The following is a 21022-nucleotide window of genomic DNA, read 5'->3' as shown; positions in this document are numbered from 1 at the left end:
AATAATATAAACAGTTTAAATGTTAAATTTACCTTTGAAACAAATAAATTTAATAAAATTTAATTAAAAAAAGATTAATTCACACATCTTCAAAAAATTATTAGTTCTAAATTTTATTAAAATTTAAAATCAAAAATATATTTAATCCTTTAATAAATTTTACACTTTTAATTAACATATTAACATTATCTTGAATATCTTTTATTGTATTTGTACTTAGATTTTAAGAAATTAAAATGTATAATAATTGAATTAATGATTATTAAAATTTGTTTATAAAGTAATTTAAATATTTTAAATTTAAATTTTTTATTTTAGTAATATATTTACTGTTTTTAGATAAAATATCATTTTAAAAATATTTAGATAACTCAATTTTATCTTTTAATTTTAGTTTATTTAACTTAATCTTTAATTTAATTTTTATAATTAATTTAATTTATCTCGATTTATTTGATCTTCAACTTGTACATTAAATTGAGTTATCTCGATTTTCAAATTAGATTAAAACTATTAGTACAAAAGTTAATCATCAGTGCAAACTTGAATCATCTTAACATCAGACTTATATCAAATCGTCTGAATTAGTAATCGAAACTTAAGTGTTCAAACTAATTTAACTTTTCTTCTATGTTCCTCTCAAGAAATAAAACAAAAGTATAACAATTTATTGACATTTTCTGTAAAATGACATTATCAAATTTCTCTGGTTTCTTCAAATAATAATGTAACATTTTTTCCATGTAACAGTCATTTCGTTTTACTTCATATTTACTTATAACATCACTCATAAACAACAAACATATTCAGTCAAATTGTTTTATTGTTGTACCAACTAATCTTCTTATATCAGCAAACATGTCTAAACAATACAAAAATTTACAAAGAGAAATGTAAATTAGATAGATTAGTTAATCCACAGTGCATGCATGACTTGTTGTTAGAAAAATTGTGATTTAACCAACTTATTTCATTTGATGCAGATTTATTATACCAATAATATAAATGTAATTTTTTTTAAAATTTAAAAGATGAGTGTTATTTATGAAATTTAAAAAAAGTAAATATATTTAAAATCTATAGAAAGTGAAAATACCATTTTCTTAAAATTATAAAAAAGTATATGATGAAAGTGAGAATCGAAAAGGAAAGTCTAAAATTGAATTACTCTTCTCTAAGTGTAGTATTCTTCTCCTTTCATTCATCTAATTCTGCAAATTCTTGCTTTCAGATATTGTTATATACTTGTTCAATTTCTAAATTTATTCCAAAGTATTCTTCCAAACCAAAGTTATGAAAATGAAATTTTATTTCTCAGCAATCATTACATGTATTTTACAGCATCTTTATAACAGCATCAATCACACACAGAATCCTTACAACTCAAAACACACAAATCATAACACTGGATTTTCATCTCATTAAGCTTAACCAGAAATTTCAATGGCCTTCACTTCAGGTTTCTTAACCTCTTCCTTTGGAACAGTGACAGTGAGAACACCATTCTCCATAGAAGCCTTCACTTTATCCACTTTTGCATTCTCCGGCAATCTGAACCTCCTCAAGAACTTCCCACTGCTACGCTCCACGCGATGCCACGTGTCATTCTTATCTTCGTTCTCAACATTCCTCTCTCCGCTAATCTGAAGAACATTATCATCTTGGATCTCCACCTTCACTTCCTCCTTCTTCAGACCTGGAATGTCGGCCTTGAACACGTGTGCCTCTGGAGTCTCCTTCCAATCCACACGTGTGCTCACAAAGGCAGAATTTTGGGTCACAGAGTCAGGGAGGGAAGAAGAAAGAGAATTGGGGAAAGGAAAATCCTTGAAGGGATCCCATACATCCAGAGAGAAAGGATCGAAGACGTTGCTCCTTCGCCTACCGAACAAACTTGGAATTAGTGACATCTTGAGTTTCTATTACTCGCAAAGATTCGAGAGTTGGGAGATTTGGTGAAATGGTAAACAGGTTGTTCTTCTTTGGTTTGATGATACGCAGAAGAACTGATGCAGTATTTATAGGAAGTAAAAGGATGATGTTGTATGTTCCAGAAAATTGTGTTCGCCCTCTGTTCGATTCTTTCCAATTTCTGTATGATTCTGCGGACTTCCGGATTTATTGCGCATGTTCTAGAAAGTTCCTGTCTTTTACATATTGTTGTGTTATTTTTTATTTATATTATTTTTATCCACGCATTACAATATATTATTATAACCAATAAAAGTCGAATGACAGAATTCTAAAATACCCGAGAAACACATACAAGAAATATCGTTAGACATGAAATAACAAAAGTTGAAAAAGAAGTCAGAAATAAGAGAGAAAATAATAAAAGAAATAGTATTCTTCAAATTAATTCAAATTATTTTATATCTAGATGAAAAAATATAATTGAATTACAAAGATATTTAAATAAACAAATAAATATTAATTTGTATATTAATTTATAAAATTAAACATACAAAAGATCTTTTGGAAAGATAATTAAACAACTTGTATGAAACTAAAAATTAGCTTTACACTCTATAGTGTCATTAAACATTTTATATATTTCAAAACCATTAATATATCAAATATAAATAAGTAAATGGATTTAACTTAAGTAATAGTTAAGTATGTTTCTCTTTAAAAATCTTTTTGACTTTTTTATTTTGACTTTTTTATTTTGTATTTATTGATATAATGTTGTATTTAACTTAGAGGCATCCTTTCTAACTTTTTTTGTGCTATCAATTCTCGATATTTATAATCACTTGAAATATTTACATGTATTCTTTGTGCCATCAATTCTCGATATTTATAATCACTTGGGATATTCACATGTAAGGAGTTCTTATATATAATCTTAGGGTTATTCAAAGACGAAAATCTAAATACTCTTTGACTGCGATATGTATTTTTTAAGCATATTTTACGATTTTTTTCTCAATAACTTCAAATATGGACTATTCTTTAGCCATTCAAGGTAAAGATAACTTTTAACAATTTTTATATAGTTGTTGTTACAAGTTGACTTTAGAAAATGTGAAGTTCACTTTAAAAGAGGGATGTGTTGAAGACATAATTTGAGCAAATATATAATAATAAAATAAGAATGTAAGGAACTGAAAGCATACAAAATTTATAATGGTTAACTCTTAATTAATCCACTCCGTCCAACTTTAAAGCAACATGCTTAAGATATTTCAGTAATCAAATATCTCGATTTGATTATAACAAGAGTACGATATTTCTAGACATAAGTATAACCTCTCTAGACATCCTTCTTAATTGTCTTTTAAGATAAAAAAAAAAAAAACAACTCTTAATTGAAATAATACAAATCACACTCAAAGTAAGAGAATACAATCAAACACAAGTAAACTTGAAAATGTGAAGAGTATTCCAATAGTTTATTCATACAACTCAATCATATCTTACATAAGCTATCTTTATATTTGATTTTGTACACTTAGTGTTTTTAACTTTGAATTTTCTCTTGATAACCTGTCTAATGCAATTTTGTTTGTTCTTGTTCTCTCTATCAATCTTATCTTTTTCTTCTTCTTCTAGGTTTTGTATTTATAGACACATTGTACAATACGACCGTTGATGTATATTAATCTCTGAATCTCTTTTTTTTTTTTGTTCATTTTGCTTTGCTTCATTGAAGAAAATTTTGATATAATCTTCAAAACATTCCTTCTACTTTTATCCTTTCTTTCCTTTTTTGGATTTCTCTTCAATCTTTATTTCACATGACAATTGCAATTAAATGCATTTAATATAATCTTCAAGATATTCCTCATATATATGTTCTTATTAGGTTTTACTTCCAATAAATTTGATTAGTATAGCTGGAGACGTCTAATGAGCATTATTTGGTCATATGTTGATGGTTTCAGTTTATGGTATTTCTCTTTTATACTTCTAGCTTTGATTTATTTATTCATTTAGTCAACTTACATTTGATTTGTTTAATAAGTGACTTTATTGATAGAGGACTATTCCTAAATTCCATACAATAAGAACTTGAAGATGAACCTTTATAATTCAAAGGACTTATGACAAAGATAAAGAGCAAGATATTGGATAATCAAATCTATTCAAGGCTCTTGATGCTACAAGCAGTTGAAAATTCAAAAGATATGAAGATCATGGCTTGGAGCACATTTGAAGGATAATTTTTTGAAAAATTAGTTTATTTTTTTGGACTTTGGGTTTTATTTTAGAAATTAGTTATGTTTCTATGTTTTTGGGTTTTGAGTTTTCATTTATAAATTAGTTTATGTTTTTATGTTTTGGGCTCAGGCCTTTTTATGAGGTTTCCAGGTTTTTTTAAACTTATGTGTCTATATATAAAAGTATCAAACACTAATATAGATATTTTGAGTCATATTATATGTATTTGCATTATTTGATAGAGGGTTCTCTTAATTTTTGGATTAAAACTCTGATTCTTATCAAAGATTAATATTTTTGTGAGGAATCTTTACTTGACTTATCAATTTGCTATATTATGGCGTCTTCCATCTTTGTCTTATTTTGTGTTCTTTTTTGATTTATTTTCATTGTGCCTCTGGAAGATGCAAATTCAAAAATGATCGTACTCTTTCTTAAACAGAACTGTATCATCTGATATCTAGAGCAATGTTCTGTTTAAATTTTCTTTTCTATGTTTTTCTTTGTCATATGAAAAAAAATATTTTTTTTTGAATATATGTGTATTTTGTGCTTTGTTTTGAAATTTTATTTATTTTATTTATTTTTAAAATTTTGTAAAGAGTAAAATTTTTAAGGTTTCTTTTAATTTGATTGAATTTTTAATTTGTCATATATTTTTTTTTTCTATACTAGATTTAGATTGTGTATTTTTACATTTTTTTCTATTCTAGATTTAGATTGTGTATTTTTACATTGATTCGTGAAAATTATTTATTTTTGTGTTTGAGGATTTGCAAGACATATACATTAATTTACAAAAGTTCAAAAGTTTGTAGGATAATTTGTTTAGTTTTATCTGTCTGTGTGTAGAATAAATTAAAAAAAAACAGCAAAAATAATATATCAAAAGTCAAAAGAAAAAGAAAATATATTGAAAGAAAAAAAGAAAGGATGTAGGGATAAAAAAAATGGAAAGTTAAGAAGAAAAAAAGGAGTTTAACATTAATTTTTACTGCAATTTTATTTGTGATTTAATAATTTATTAAATTATAATTCATTTTTTTCAGAGTTTTTGCGTTTCTTTTTTAACTCTTTTTGATAATTCTATTTTTTATTTTATTTATGTTGTTGTGTCTCTAAAATTTTTCAAAATTTTATCTAAATTTCTTAAGATTTAGATTTCACAACGTTTTTTCATATTAATTATTCACTCTTCGCTTAAATTACAAAAGTTATTTGTTATACGCAAAGGAAAATTTAAGTAACAAAAACGAAAAAGTACATTCAAGAGAAAAATCTACAAATGTAATATATGAGTAAAAATTTGAATAAAATACTTAGAAAAGTGCTAAAATCTTAAATATATTTCATTATAATTTCTTGCATAAACTACCAATATTGTATATGTAACGTATTTCTGTAAAAACAATCTTCTGAAGCTAATTTATATATGGTGTAAATTATCTACTCATAATCAAAATTATTTGGTTAAAAGACTTAAAAGTATCTAGAAAGTGACACATAAAAATATACTTCATGGTTGTGAGGCCATGGTAGAGGATCTCCGTGCCTTAGAACCCAAAATTATAAAACTGAAATTTGACCATAAGACAAAGATATAAAGTTAAGATACTCTTGCAGATCAAAGTAGTCAAAATGAAATTTTATTTGAAAACAACCATTTACAGAACTTTTATAGCTTCAACAACACAGGACAGGATTCTGAGATTTTCAACAAAGTAACAAAGTACCCTTAACCAGAAATTTCAATGGCCTTCACATCAGGTTTCTTAATCTCTTCTTTGGGAACACTAACAGTGAGAACACCATTCTCCATAGAAGCCTTCACTTTATCCACTTTTACATTCTCTGGCAATCTGAACCTTCTCAAGAACTTCCCACTGCTACGCTCCACGCGATGCCACGTGTCATTCTTATCTTCCTTCTCAACATTCCTCTCTCCGCTAATCTGAAGAACATTATCATCTTCGATCTCCACCTTCACTTCCTCCTTCTTCAGTCCTGGAATGTCAGCAGTGAACACGTGTGCCTCTGGGGTCTCCTTCCAATCCACACGTGTGCTCACAAATGCTGAATTTTCTCGACCAGATTCAGGGAAAGGAAAATCCTTGAAAGGATCCCACACATCCAGAGAGAATGGATCGAAGACGTTGCTCCTTCTCCCACCGAACAAACTTGGAATTAGCGACATGCTTAGGATTGTAATACTTGGCAGAGATTTTAAACTTCACAAAGGCTGTTGCGAGATCGAACTCAAGTAACTTTTTTCTGGAGTGATGATGAGCAAAGGAACTGATGCATTCTTATAGGAAATGAAAGGATGATGTAGTAAGTTCCAGAAAATTCGGTTCTCATTTTACTTCATTCTTTCCCCTTTCTCAAGATTCAACAAACTTCTGTACTTATTCCGTATCATCCAGAAGGTTCAGTCCTTTTCACATTTTTCTGTTACTTTATGTTGACATATTTTTATCGGTACATGAAAAACTTACGGATAATTAAACATGGAATCACAAAAGTTAAAAAGATAAAAAATGATAAAAAAAATGTGTTCTATAAATAAATAAATTCACATTTCATTTATTTAGATAAAAAATTATAATTAAATTACAAATACATCTTATATTAACAAATATACCTTGATTTGTCGTGGATATTAATTAATACGTGACCTCGAGATAAGTAGATCAGAATATTTGAAAACATTATTAGGTAATTAGAACGAAATAGTAAGATAACTTTACTATTTAATTGCGTACAGGATACGACATCATACTAAAACTTAAATATTTCAGAAATATATTAGTAGCTTTTTATTACTTAAATCATATTTAACATAAACATTATATTATTCAAAAAAAAAACATTATAATCTTATTTTAGTTTATGTGAATTTAACTATATTATATTATTTTAATTATTTTTATTTACTGAAAAGTGTTGTAAAAATCATATTTTAGTAATCTTTTATTTAATACATTGATTTTTCAAATTTTTACTTTTTTTTACAAACTAAAGTGTTAAATATTATGTTATATCTTATTTTATTTATTTTTATAATAAAAAGTATGATTAAGGATTTATCTACTCTTAGCTTGAATTGAAAGTCTAATGTTTTGTAATGTTATATTACACATTTGAGTTGAAATATGAAATATATGAATATGAGAAATCCTCTTCTTCAATAAAGTCGATATAATTAATTAGTAATGCAAAATTTTTATTATCGATGATATGTAACACTAGATCTTCCTCTCTAATTTTGTTAAGTTCTATGCATCCCTTCTTATTCTAATCATTTTCATTTAAATATGAAATTTATAAATGAAATGTCAAATACAAAATACAATAATTTAACATCGCAAGTCTTGATTCATACATTCATTTTAATAATCACAAATACAATGCAGTTACTTCTAGTTCATTCATTTAAGTGACATTTCCACCATTTCAAACTTGTAAATGCTGTTAAATTCATTGTTAAACTGTACTGGTTTTAGATTCTTGCCATTTTTACTATTTGAACGTTATTTTGTCAATGGTGATACTACAATTTGATATGATAAATTTACCTTTTTTTTTTTTTTACCTTCTTCATTCAGAGATTGGATACAATGGAACTCAAGTAGGACTTCCCCACAAGTCTAAGGAACTAAAATTTTTTGAATCTCTTCAATTAAAACAAGGATTAATGTCAAATTCGACTATATACAACAAAAATTTGAAGAACTAAATACATTTTTTTATATATCTAGAATGTAATCTATGTAGAATGGAAACCATTAAATATGAACAAGAATTACAACCAAATATGTAAAAGTTAAAAAGTTCTAACATTCAATATACAAATGTTTAATAACCTCAACAACTTTAAAAGATGGTATTATCATTTGTCAAATAACACTATAATTATAAAAACATACTTATCAATTTAATTTTGTAAGAGAAAGAGTAGCATTTTCAAAAAATTAGTCATGGATTTAAAATTAATAGAAAAATAGCCTGCAAAATTTAAAATTTTAATAAAAAAATACTTCTGTTTTTTAAGAAAACTTACAATATTTTTTCTTTTTTCATAACATTTTGTTGTGAATTATTTTCGCACAAAATTTTCTCAGGATATTTATTCCAGTAAATTTCACAGCAAATCTTAATAAGAAATTTTGAGAAAAAAAAAATGAAAACATGCAATCCATTCGTAATTTTGTTGCTATTTCTCTTGGAACGTTGTCGTCTGAACATTGAAAATAAAACAATAATATCTAAAAAACTGGAACCTTCTAGGACATGCGGAATAAATCCAGAAATTTTCATTAAGAAATTGGAAAGCATCGAGCAAGGTGGGAACAAAATTTTCTGGAACATACTACATTATCCTTTCACTTCCTATAAATATTATTGCATCAGTTCCATACACATCATCAAACACGAAGAGAGTTACCTGAGTCCGATCAAGCTAAGTCTCTGTTAAGTTTCAAATCTCTGTTTAAAGTGTTATAAATGTCGCTAATTCCAAGGTTGTTCGGTGGGCGAAGAAGCAACGTCTTCGATCCATTCTCTCTGGATGTGTGGGATCCCTTCAAGGATTTTCCTTTCCCTGAATCTGGTCGAGAAAATTCTGCACTTGTGAGCACACGTGTGGATTGGAAGGAGACCCCAGAGGCACACGTGTTCAGGGCTGACATTCCAGGACTGAAGAAGGAGGAGGTGAAGGTGGAGATCGAAGATGATAATGTTCTTCAGATTAGCGGAGAGAGGAATGTCGAGAAAGAAGATAAGAACGACAGGTGGCATCGCGTGGAGCGTAGCAGTGGGAAGTTTTTGAGGAGGTTCAGATTGCCAGAGAATGCAAAAGTGGATAAAGTGAAGGCTTCTATGGAGAATGGTGTCCTCACTGTCACTGTCCCCAAGGAAGAGATTAAGAAACCAGAAGTGAAGGCCATTGAAATTTCTGGTTAAGTTTAAATATGAAAATCCAGTGTTATGATTTGTGTGTTTTGTGTTGTAAGGATTCTGTGTGTGATTGATGCTACTATAAAGATGCTGTAAAATACATGTAATGATTGCTGAGAAATAAAATTTCATTTTCATAACTTTGGTTTGGAAGAATACTTTGCAATAAATTTAGAAATTGAACAAGTATATAACAATAACAATATCTGAAAGCAAGAATTTGCAGAATTAGATGAATGAAAAGAGAAGAATACTACTCAGTTTTTACTTTCATATACTCTTCATCAACTTCTCTTGCAGTTTAGCCTTTTGATTGTAATTGAATTTTTCATCTTACTACGCAACTCAGGCTTCATCAAGTAGTGTGGCTTCTGACCTAAGCTAGTAAAGATGTACTTTATTTATTTGGTTGAAGAACTTGGATTCTTATTTGTAGAGTTTAGTCTTATGTGACAATAAGAAAGAGTGGTTCAAATTACATTTGGAAGAGCTAAAATCTTAATGGCATGACGACATAGTATATAATTGGTATAAAGATTCTCAGTCTTCCTACAGATCTGGAAGATGAGATGTTTACAGGATTAGAGAGGATGAAATGATGATGAAGGATAAACCAAACATTTTTGCTTTCAGTAATTATCTCAAAAATTATATAATTTCTGCCGATGAATTTAAAAGGAAGAATATAGGACGAAATGAAATATTCTCTTCCTTGAGTTTGTACCTAAATATTTATTTGTTTTTAAAAGTAAAACTACATAATTTTCGTGAATAATTTGAGAGAGAAGAAAATATTTTCACTTTTATGTTTTTATCTAAATATTCATCTCTTTTTACATTTTAATAATTATTTCAATCGTGAAATTAAAATTATTGAAAAATTTAACAATAATAAAAAAAATTATTAAATCTTCTGAATAATTAATAATTATAGTAATAATAATAATAACATTAATAATAAAGATAATAATACTATTAATAATTACAATTTATGTTATATTAGTTTTAATAATTTTATATCTTTATCTATTAAAATATTTCTTTTTATTCACTATATCTTTCACAAATACTTTTTTTACTTTTCTATCCTTTAAAATAAATAATTTTATTTTCTCCTTTTATTTCTTCAAATCTATAAATTTTTATAAATTTTACTTTTAAATACCTCTAATTTTAATTTTCTATCTTTTAAAATAAATAATTTTATTTCTTTTTTTATCTCTTCAAATCCATTTGGTATCATTTCTCAAAGTAAACACCTTTAGGTTAAAATCTCAACTACCATATTATCTTCAAAATTTTTAACAAATGATGGGAAAATATCACTTCCATTTACTTTTATATTTAATATGGTTTAACTATAGGATAACAAATTTTTAGGGATTACAAATGTATGAAAAGTAAGTTTTAATGTCACTTTTGTAAAATTAAATGACACAATTAGAAGTGATTTTTTTAAATAATTGATGAATTCTATTTTTTCAATTTAATTTCATCCATTACTAAAATATATGTATTATTTAAATTTAATGTTTAAATTTGTTCTACATAACTCAAGTCAACAATCAGTTGACATTGTGACTTAAATTTTCAAAATTCAGTCGCGTCAACAACTTGTTCATTCATGTTTATTTTTCAATTCATTCAAAAAGCGTCAACAACTTGTTCATTTATATTTATTTTTCAATCCATTCAAAAATAGTTTAAGTAGTTCACTAGATCACATTGAGTTCATCCAATAGTTCTTTCATTTGCGTTTTTTTCTTTGTTTCAGTCTTATTCAAAGTTATTTCTATTTCAATAAACTTGTACTTAAAAATTAGAAATATAAAATTATAAACATTATTTATTTTAAGAAATAGTTTATAAAAATTATTATTTCTAAATTTAATTAAATAAGAATAAATTTATTAAAATTCTTATGTGGATTACATGTTGGTCTGCAAAATTGTGGGCTAAACATGGTGAGCCAAACTACATAACCATCTCCAATTTATTTTGTTCTCATTCTCTTTAAATTCTATTAATTAATTCTTTTCTAAGGTGAGTGATTATGTTATTTCTATCATATTCCCTCTTATGTGGTATGAGTAGGGATGTCAACGGGACTGGTAGGATACAGGCAATAGCTTCCCTGTACTGTACCCTACCTATTGGATAAATATTTGCCTCGTACTCGTACTTATATTTGTGTCGGTATCCATTATGCAGGTACCCACATATTATTTTAATATTTATAGATATTCACGGGTCCTTACCTACCGATACTTTTATAAGAAAAGAATTTAATATTTAATAACACGTTTTAACTATAAATTTAAATAAAAGTACAATCCATAACTTTCATACATTTCAAACAAAGTGCAAATAATCCATTTAAACAGTGTTGAATGACAATTTACAAAGGAATAAAGATTTTTTAAACTAATTGATAAAAAATAACTCATTCAAAATTGATGTATTATGTTTTAATCATGTGTTTTTATTTTTTTTTAATTTAAATTAAAGTATAGTAGATATGAGAATCCAGGGGTACAAATACTATGATATACGTATCCGTCGTCCTGTTAACATGCCGTATAAAAAAAATATTCGTACTCATTATCCACGGGTATCCATTTACAATATTTTTCTACTCGTTGCGGATTTTATCCGCAGCTATCTACGGGTACGGATTCGTAGATACGGATTTTTTTGACATCACTAAGTATGAGGTGTGACCTAGGAGGAATAAAGGGTTATTGATTATGAGACCCTAACCCTTGAAATCATTTTCTAAGAGATATATTGTTTATGGAACCTTTCTTATGAGATATTTTCAGAATTAACATTTTTCTTACATATAGTTTCACGTATAAAGATGTTCGAGTATAATATTATTTGTTATAAATTGCTATGAGATGTTGAAACTTATCTTTATCTTAAATTTAAAATGTATCTCCTAGTGTGATATAAAGTTTGAAGTATAATTCATATTTCAAGTTGTTTAGAAAACAAAAATATTATAAAGTATACTCATAGAAAACGTATCACCCAAAAGCTATTTTAATCTCCGTCTCTGAATAACTTTGAGAGGATATCCCTTAGGTACAAATTCCTTAGGTGGTTATAAATATAATAATTTCATGGCACAAAGGAGAAGCAAGAGATGAATTCCTCTCTGAATGTTTAAGCTAAATATCATGTCAATAGGACAAAGGAAGAAAAGTTAATGGGAATTATAGAGAAAAATAGACCTTGCTATTTCTCCAATTAAATCCATTTACATGTTCATATTTGACGTATGATTTCTTTACCTTATGTTTAGATTTAGATGGAGCATTTTAACAATTCTAAGAAATTAAAATACATTGTATTTGAATTTGAATTGTTTGCAATTAAATTTTTTTCATTTTCTAAATAATTTGTTTGGATAAAGAAATTAAAATACCTTACAATTCAATTTATTGTTTGGATAAAACAATTGAAATTTTTATGTGATAAAATTTCATTTTAACAATATTTATTTTAGACTTAATTATGTTTTGAATTCATAATAAATTTGGAAACGAGTTCAACGACACAGATCGGTCGGATGAACCCGACGACCCAGCCAAGCCGATTCGACCCGATGACCAAGACATGCGGGTCGGTCGAGAAACCCAAACAGGCAGGACCAGTCCAATGGCCCATAAAGGTTGATCATGCTTGTCAAGTACGTACACTCGACCCCACCTAATCTGTTTAGGTTGTTGGCTCGACTTGGCCCACTAGATTGTTGGGTCAGTCTGACCCATTTGGGTCGTTCGGCCTGTTTGTGTCATCAAGCTCACCTGACCCCTCTATGTCATTGGATGAACCTGACCTAGTTAGGTCGTCGGGTCGATCAACATAACTTGAGTTGTCAAGCTGGTCGTGCGCATTTAGGTTTTTGGGTCCATTTAGGTCGTCAGGCCCATCTACGACATCGGGTCGACATGTTGGTCACATCCATATGGGTTGTCAGACGGGTCGGGTACGTACGGGTCGTTGGGCCACTTCGATCTGTACGAATTGTTGGGCCTGCCTGACACGTCTGGTTCGTAGGGCCTATCGACATCTCTAGGTTGTTTGGCCCATTCAGCCCGTGTGGGTCACCAGAACCCAGGCCTGCCCATCCAGTTTGGGTCATTGGGTCTGTCCAATCTGTCTTAATTGTCAGGCCCATCTTGGTCGTTGAGTTCGTATACTTCAAAAAAATGCTTGCATTTAAAATGATTTTTAATTTATCTATCCAAACAAAAATATTTCATTACAAAATTCTCTAAATAAATGAATCACCCTCTTGAATTGCCTCATTCAAACACACTATTAATTTTAAAATATTTTTAATTAAAAAGCTCATTTAATTTGCTACTTTAATATTCACTTACTTAATCATTCATATGCTCACATCTTCCAAGTGACCAAGCTTCAAGAGTGAATTATAGTAATCATAAAATAAATAGTATAAAGAAACTTTTCAGTTGCTTAATTTTTTTTTTTTAATTCATGTATAAGTTTATATGGTTTATCTTTAATTAGTATTGTATCGTTAATTTAGGAATGTGAAATGTTAGTGAAAAACATCGAGAAAGTTAAAAAAAATCGAGATCTAGATAAAAAAGGATAAACTATTTAGTTGAGAAAGCTGAAATAAAATGAAATCTAAATAAAATATGAATTTCACAAAACATTTTCATTTTGAAACCAAATAACATCAAAAGTAAAAATCAAAAGTAAAAATAGAAATAAATCTTAATATTTGAGTGTAAAAGAGAAAGATGAAGCTGAAGAGATTTTGTTCACGTGTTATCTTTGAGTGAAAGAGAGAGAGAGAAGAAGTTAAAGATGTTTGAATGTATGAAATTGAGAAAGAGAAAGAAGAAGCTTAAAGAGGTTGAGATGAAAGAGGAGAGTTTGGTGTGTGTACGAAGCGTGAGAAGAAAAAAAAAAGGTTAGATTTTATTGTTTTTAATTTATTTTTTGAAGTTTCAAAAAAATTTGGATAGAAATTAGTCAGATATATTATTTAATTAAAAAAAATTCTATTTATTAATTCCCAATTAGGAAAAAGACTGGAACCTTCTGGAACATGCGGAATAAATCCAGAAGTTTGCGGAAACAAATAGAAATTGGGAAAGAATCGAGCAAAGTGAAAACGAAATTTTCTGAAACATACTACATTATCCTTTCACTTCTTTTAAATACATTCACCCGCATCATCAAATAAGAATAGAGTTACCTGATTACGATCGCTCTACAATCTGCGAAGTTTCAAATCTCTGTCAAGTATTATAGTCATAAGCATGTCGCTAATTCCAAGTTTGTTCGGTGGGCGAAGGAGCAACGTCTACGATCCATTTTCTCTGGATGTGTGGGATCCCTTCAAGGATTTTTCTTTCCCTGAATCTGGTCGAGAAAATTCTGCATTTGTGAGCACTCGTGTGGACTGGAAGGAGACCCCAGAGGCACACGTGTTCAGGGCTGACATTCCAGGACTGAAGAAGGAGGAGGTGAAGGTGGAGATCGAAGATGATAATGTTCTTCAGATTAGCGGAGAGAGGAATGTTGAGAAGGAAGATAAGAACGACAGGTGGCATCGTGTGGAGCGTAGCAGTGGAAAGTTCTTGAGGAGGTTCAGATTGCCTGAGAATGCGAAAGTGGATAAAGTGAAGGCTTCTATGGAGAATGGTGTTCTCACTGTCACTGTTCCAAAGGAAGAGGTTAAGAAGGCAGAAGTGAAGGCCATTGAAATTTCTGGTTAAGCTTATAATTGGTTACTTTGCTGAAAGTCGAGAGTTATGTGTTGTAAGGATTTGTGTGTGATGTTGTAAAATACATGTTGTGGTTGTTGAGAAATAAAATTTCATTTCGCTAACTTTGGTTTGTATTGTAAGAATATTTTGGAATAACTTTTGAAATTAAAGAAGTGGAACAATATCTGAAAGTAAGAATTTGCAGAATCAGATGAAGGAAAGGAAAAGAATAGTTCTGAGAGAAGAGTAATTCAATTTCAGACTTTCCTTTGAACTAACTCAATTCTCTCTTTCATATACTGTTCTTCGCATTGCAGACGAATTCAGCTCCCTTGCAGTTTACCCTTTTATTGCAATTGAATTTTTCTTCTTAATACATAGAAAAAAAAAGAGTTGGATAAGGTGTTTGATTATTTAAAACAAAGGTAGGCAGAGTATTAAAATATTAAAAATGGTAGTGGCTAGTAAGAAACGTATAACCAAGAGGCTAAGGCCAAAGAGGCTAAGGCCTATTTCGGTGACATGGCGATTCTTGAGTTCAACGGCTCCATGAATCCCTGCATCATGAAGAAATTTCTGAAAAACCAAGTGTTTTTCTCAGTTTGAATGAATTTTATTCTAGTTCCCAGTTGATTTTTAACAAATTTTGAAACGTAGAAGTATAGAAAAAGCATGAAGAAAGCAGATACAATAACAATCACCGTGAATTGAGGTGACCCAAATTTCATACTAAAACCTTACTTTTATACTAGAAGAAATATTTTTGGAACGGAGAAACATGCTATTGGAATTGTTGTTGTAATAAATCAATAAATATATTTAAAAATTATAGAAACCATTTTCCTAAAACTATAAAAAGATAAATATCTATCCTAACCTGAAAACGTTTAACAGAATAAATTGAAATCGATCACTATATTATTAATTTTAAGAGTTCCTTCCTTTTTTTCATAATATTTAAGGTGATTTTTAAAAAGACCAAATAAATCTTATGTTAGCAAGGTAAAACTATTTGAATTGAAGTACTTCAATCAATAAACAAATTACATTTTAGACAAAAAGCAATGAAGAAGCCATTAAACTACTTGATCAAATCTTATGTGCGTAGGGTAGAAAATGAGCCCAAGCACTCAAATCAAACGTGAAGATAAATGATGTCCGCTGGAAAGAGTAAGATGAAAAACTGAATTGCAATAAAAGGGTAAACTGCAAGAGGAGTGTATTCGTCTGCAATGTAAAAAAGTATATGATGAAAGTGAGAATCCAAAAGGAAAGTCTTAAACTGAATTACTCTTCTCTCAGTGTAGTATTCTTCTCCTTTCCTTCATCTAATTCTGCAAATTCTCGCTTTCAGATATTGTTATGTACTTTTCAATTTCTAAATTTATTCCAAAGTATTCTTACAAACCAGTTATGAAAATGAAATTTTATTTCTCAGCAATCATTACATGTATTTTACAGCATCTTTATAGCATCAATCACACAGAATCCTTACAACTCAAAACAGACAAATCATAACACTGGATTTTCATCTAATTAAACTTAACCAGAAATTTCAATGGCCTTCACTTCAGGTTTCTTAACCTCTTCCTTTGGAACAGTAACAGTGAGAACACCATTCTCCATAGAAGCCTTCACTTTATCCACTTTTGCATTCTCAGGCAATCTGAACCTCCTCAAGAACTTCCCACTGCTACGCTCCACGCGATGCCATCTGTCGTTCTTATCTTCCTTCTCAACATTCCTCTCTCCGCTAATCTGAAGAACATTATCATCTTCGATCTCCACCTTCACCTCCTCCTTCTTCAGTCCTGGAATGTCAGCCCTGAACACGTGTGCCTCTGGGGTCTCCTTCCAGTCCACACGAGTGCTCACAAATGCAGAATTTTCTCGACCAGATTCAGGGAAAGAAAAATCCTTGAAGGGATCCCACACATCCAGAGAAAATGGATCGTAGACGTTGCTCCTTCGCCCACCGAACAAACTTGGAATTAGCGACATGCTTATAACACTTTCGACAGAGATTTGAAAATTCGCAGGTTATAACGTGATCTTACCAGGTAACTCTTTTCTTGTTTGATGGATGATACCGGTGGAACTGATGAAGTATTTATAGGAAGTGAAAGGATAATTTAGGATGTTCCAGAATATTCTGTTCTCTGGATTCATATCATACTCCAAACTTCTGTAATCATTGCGCACAACCCAGAAGATTCCAGTCCTTTTTTTTATATATATATTTTTGTTAATATTATTTTTATCCAAGAATTTCAATATATTATAATGGTTCATTATTATGGTTAGTTTTTTAATAAATTTAAGAAAATTTAATTGAGTTTAATTAAATTTTAATTTATCAATAATTAAAGATATTATATTTTGTAATTAAAACTTTATTATACTTTTTAATTATATTATGTAAGTGATATATTGTCTTGTTATCTATATACTTGCTAATTAATATAAAATTTTATGATTAATATAAGATGATAAGTATTTTTTATTAGCATAAACTTTTATGATAAATATAAAATAATAAATATTTTTAATTATTTTATTAAAATTATTTGGATAATAAAAATTTTATTAAGTGTTGATATAAAAGTCATGTCAACTTTATTATACCGTATGTTTTTTAGTTTAAACAATAAAAGTTATCGTTTTACATTGAAGGCAAGATTAATTTCTATTATTTTCAAAATCTTAAATTATTTTAATCCGTGAAAAAAAAAACAAATAATAAAGTTGAATTTCGAATTTATGAGAACAAAATTTGATCTTATGAAATATATAGTGATTAATTTTATAACTTATTACTTACTTTGTACATTTCTTTATAACTCACAATCACAATGCATTGACATTACCTTCAACTATAGTAAACGGAGAGAAAATATTACATTCATTTACTTTTATGTTTACTGTGTTTTAATAACCCTAGCAATCATAGGACAAGTTTTTATTGATTACAAATGTGTTATAGAAGTAGGATCTAATATCAATTTCACAAAGTTAAATGACACTATTAGAAATAATTTATTTTCCTACTTATAGAAAACAATTGGTGAAATCTATTTTTTCCAATTCAATTTTGTCTATTTACTCAAACACATGTTATTCAATTAGTAAGTTGATGTATGAGGATGGATGTACATACCATGTTAAATGTTGTAAGATATAATTTTACATTAGACATCATCCACCTGAATGCAACTATGTATAGGGTAGAATGGACGTGATTGAATATTGATGGTGTTTATTTTTTATAAACTTGTTATATTATATATTTGATTTAGTGTTATCAAATTTTTCTTGTTTCTTTTGTTATAATTGAAATGTTTGCTTAATAGTTGTTGTTAAACGATGCTTATTTTTTAGTGTTAGTATAACAAGATGTTATCAACAATATACATTATTGTTCTCCTCATTTTCATTCAAATATAAGATTTAAAAAAAATGTCAAATATAAAAAACAATTTGATATATATCACAAGTTTTAGCCCTATACATTCACTTCAATAATGTTGAATAGCATGTTTGAACCATAATAAGACCTTACATGAATACACATCCTCACTTTTCACACTTTAATTGCATATATTTTCATAAATATTTTAGAATAAATATTGGTATTGTTATACATTGACAGTGAATACAACAAAATAACAAAGTTTCACACCTCTCACAAGACCTAAAAAAAATTCTAGAAATTACTTAAATGATCTAAATTTTGCTATTTTTTCTACTTTTGACTACTAGTTCTTTTCCATAATATAATTTGGGGCCGAAAAGGCTAATATTGGATTTTTGGTAAAAAAAAAAAAAAAACAAAATCAACAACCAAAGTTTTGTAAAAATGAAGTCTACCACCCAACCTAAAAAGTAGTTAGGAAGTCCTCAAGTGATCGAAATTTTTCTCTAAACTCTTATTTGTTTCACTTTTAGGTGTTAGGTACACATATTTTAAAAAATATTTCTTTTATTGGAGTAATTGCATTGGATTTATTTATTTATTTATTATTTTTCTTTTTACAAAAAGACTATAGTTAACAATCAAGTTTCACAAAAAGTGAAATTTCACACCATACCTAAAAAGTTCCAAAAAAAAATAATAATAATCAAATGTTACTATTACATAATTTGATAAAGAGACAATGAACACAAGGTTTACTAAAATGCATTCTCCCACTCTAACTAAAAAGTCACTTGAAAAAAAATCAAATAAACTTTTCTCTAGAAATATATTTTTTTCACTTTCAACACTTTATTCACATGTATATATTTTTGTCGAATTCTTTAACCCAAGAATATAGTTAAAAATCACTATATTTTTCCATCTAGATAAATAAAAATTGAATTTATTTAAAGAAACTATTTTTTTTTTACTATTTTCAGTTTTATTTCTGACTTTTTTTTATATAATGTATTGGTTATATAATATATTGTAGGATTGTAGGATTCTGCAGTTAGATTTTTATTTATATTTCTGTGTCTGGGTATTGTAGGATTCTGCGGTTAGATTTTTATTGGTTATATAATATATTCTAATATCAACAAAAAAAAACACAAATATAACATAAGACAGAAACCTTCTAGAACATACGGAATAAATCCAGAAGTTTGCGGATACAGAAATTGGGAAAGAATCGAGCGACGTGAGAACGAAATCTTCTGGAACATACTACATTATCCTTTCACTTCCTTTAAATACTTCATCAGTTTCACCCGCATCATCAAACAAGAAAGAGTTACCTGATTACGATCGCTCTACAACTGCGAAGTTTCAAATCTCTGTTAAGTATTATAATCATAAGCATGTCGCTAATTCCAAGTTTGTTCGGTGGGCGAAGGAGCAACGTCTTCGATCCCTTCTCTATAAATGTGTGGGATCCTTTCAAGGAATTTCCTTTCCCTGAATCTGCTCGAGAAAATTCTGCATTTGTGAGCACCCGTGTGGATTGGAAGGAGACCCCAGAGGCACACGTGTTCAGGGCTGACATCCCAGGACTGAAGAAGGAGGAAGTGAAGGTGGAGATCGAAGATGATAATGTTCTTCAGATTAGCGGAGGGAGGAATGTTGAGAAGGAAGATAAGAACGACCGGTGGCATCGCGTGGAGCGTAGCAGTGGGAAGTTCTTGAGGAGGTTCAGATTGCCGGAGAATGCAAAAGTGGAGAAAGTGAAGGCTTCTATGGAGAATGGTGTTCTCACTGTCACTGTCCCCAAGGAAGAGATTAAGAAGCCAGAAGTGAAGGCCATTGAAATTTCTGGTTAAGCTTAATTGGTTACTTAGCTGAGTTTTATATTTTGTTTGGATTTTGTGTGTGATTGATGCTACAGAGATGTTGTAAAATGCATATAATGGATGCTGAGAAATAAAATTTCATTTTGATAACTTTGGTGTGTAAGAATACTTTGGAGTAAGTATTGAAATTAAAGAAGCGGAACAAGATCTGAAAGCAAAAATTTGCAGAATTAGATGAAGTAATGGAAATGAATACTCGTGAGAGAATAGTAATTACTATTCAATTTCAGACTTTCCTTTGAACTAACTCAATTCTCAGTTTCGTATACTCTTGTTCACATTGCAAACGAATTTAGCTCCAGTTTAGCCTTTTATTGCAACTGAATTTTTCATCTTATTATTTGGCGCTATCATTAGCTACCTTCATGTCTAAGTGCTTGACTTATATAATCAGGTTAGAGTAGAATGAGGTATATGTAACTGATGTAGGAGCAATAACAGCAATGAAAAGTAGGTGACAGCAGAAGCTATACTCTTGTATTTGGCCTCAGTACTATTCCTTGATACACCTTTCTATTCCATGATGTTTGGATTCGAGAAATTATTTGAGACAAAGTGCGTGAAAGAATTTAAGGAGATGGTGAAGAGAAGAATTTGAAAGAGTGGATAAAGAAATTTGAAGAGAAGTTCTATGGCAGTTTGTTCATCATGTTATGAGTATAACAAATTAAAACATAGTATTTTAATGGATAAAATTAAATAATTATCATTTTTACCATAAAAAATAAATAAAAATATTACTTAATTTTTTTAAAAGATAATTATCATGTTTATAATAATAATAAATAATTTTTTTAGGAAATATCTCTAATTATGAGTTTTTTAGTTCAACAAATATCAAA

At 28.9% G+C, this 21022-nt stretch overlaps 6 protein-coding genes across 6 annotated transcripts; 3 read left to right on the top strand and 3 right to left on the bottom strand.

Annotated features, from left to right (window-relative positions):
* Nucleotides 1-1291: 1291 nt before the first annotated feature.
* On the bottom strand, nt 1292-2093 carry LOC114176828 (17.3 kDa class I heat shock protein-like). The gene has a single exon (XM_028062008.1). The coding sequence runs from the start codon at nt 1908-1910 to the stop codon at nt 1428-1430; it is 483 nt and encodes a 160-aa protein (XP_027917809.1). The 5' UTR covers nt 1911-2093; the 3' UTR covers nt 1292-1427.
* A 3688-nt stretch (nt 2094-5781) lies between these two features.
* LOC114177381 (18.5 kDa class I heat shock protein-like) lies at nt 5782-6547 on the bottom strand. The gene has a single exon (XM_028062699.1). The coding sequence runs from the start codon at nt 6356-6358 to the stop codon at nt 5900-5902; it is 459 nt and encodes a 152-aa protein (XP_027918500.1). The 5' UTR covers nt 6359-6547; the 3' UTR covers nt 5782-5899.
* A 1942-nt stretch (nt 6548-8489) lies between these two features.
* On the top strand, nt 8490-9260 carry LOC114176898 (18.5 kDa class I heat shock protein-like). The gene has a single exon (XM_028062092.1). It carries the CDS (start codon nt 8668-8670, stop codon nt 9124-9126), a length of 459 nt encoding a protein of 152 aa, XP_027917893.1. The 5' UTR covers nt 8490-8667; the 3' UTR covers nt 9127-9260.
* A 5009-nt stretch (nt 9261-14269) lies between these two features.
* LOC114176900 (18.5 kDa class I heat shock protein-like) lies at nt 14270-14998 on the top strand. The gene has a single exon (XM_028062094.1). It carries the CDS (start codon nt 14427-14429, stop codon nt 14883-14885), a length of 459 nt encoding a protein of 152 aa, XP_027917895.1. The 5' UTR covers nt 14270-14426; the 3' UTR covers nt 14886-14998.
* Nucleotides 14999-16287: 1289 nt separating this feature from the next.
* Nucleotides 16288-17062, bottom strand: LOC114176897 (18.5 kDa class I heat shock protein-like). The gene has a single exon (XM_028062090.1). It carries the CDS (start codon nt 16875-16877, stop codon nt 16419-16421), a length of 459 nt encoding a protein of 152 aa, XP_027917891.1. The 5' UTR covers nt 16878-17062; the 3' UTR covers nt 16288-16418.
* A 2417-nt stretch (nt 17063-19479) lies between these two features.
* LOC114176901 (18.5 kDa class I heat shock protein-like) lies at nt 19480-20270 on the top strand. Its single transcript, XM_028062096.1, has one exon. The coding sequence runs from the start codon at nt 19692-19694 to the stop codon at nt 20148-20150; it is 459 nt and encodes a 152-aa protein (XP_027917897.1). The 5' UTR covers nt 19480-19691; the 3' UTR covers nt 20151-20270.
* Nucleotides 20271-21022: the final 752 nt, after the last annotated feature.

Source organism: Vigna unguiculata, chromosome 3 (assembly GCF_004118075.2).
Source record: "Vigna unguiculata cultivar IT97K-499-35 chromosome 3, ASM411807v1, whole genome shotgun sequence".
Classification (NCBI taxonomy): Eukaryota; Viridiplantae; Streptophyta; class Magnoliopsida; order Fabales; family Fabaceae; genus Vigna; species Vigna unguiculata.
This window is presented reverse-complemented; position numbering and strand designations above follow the sequence as displayed.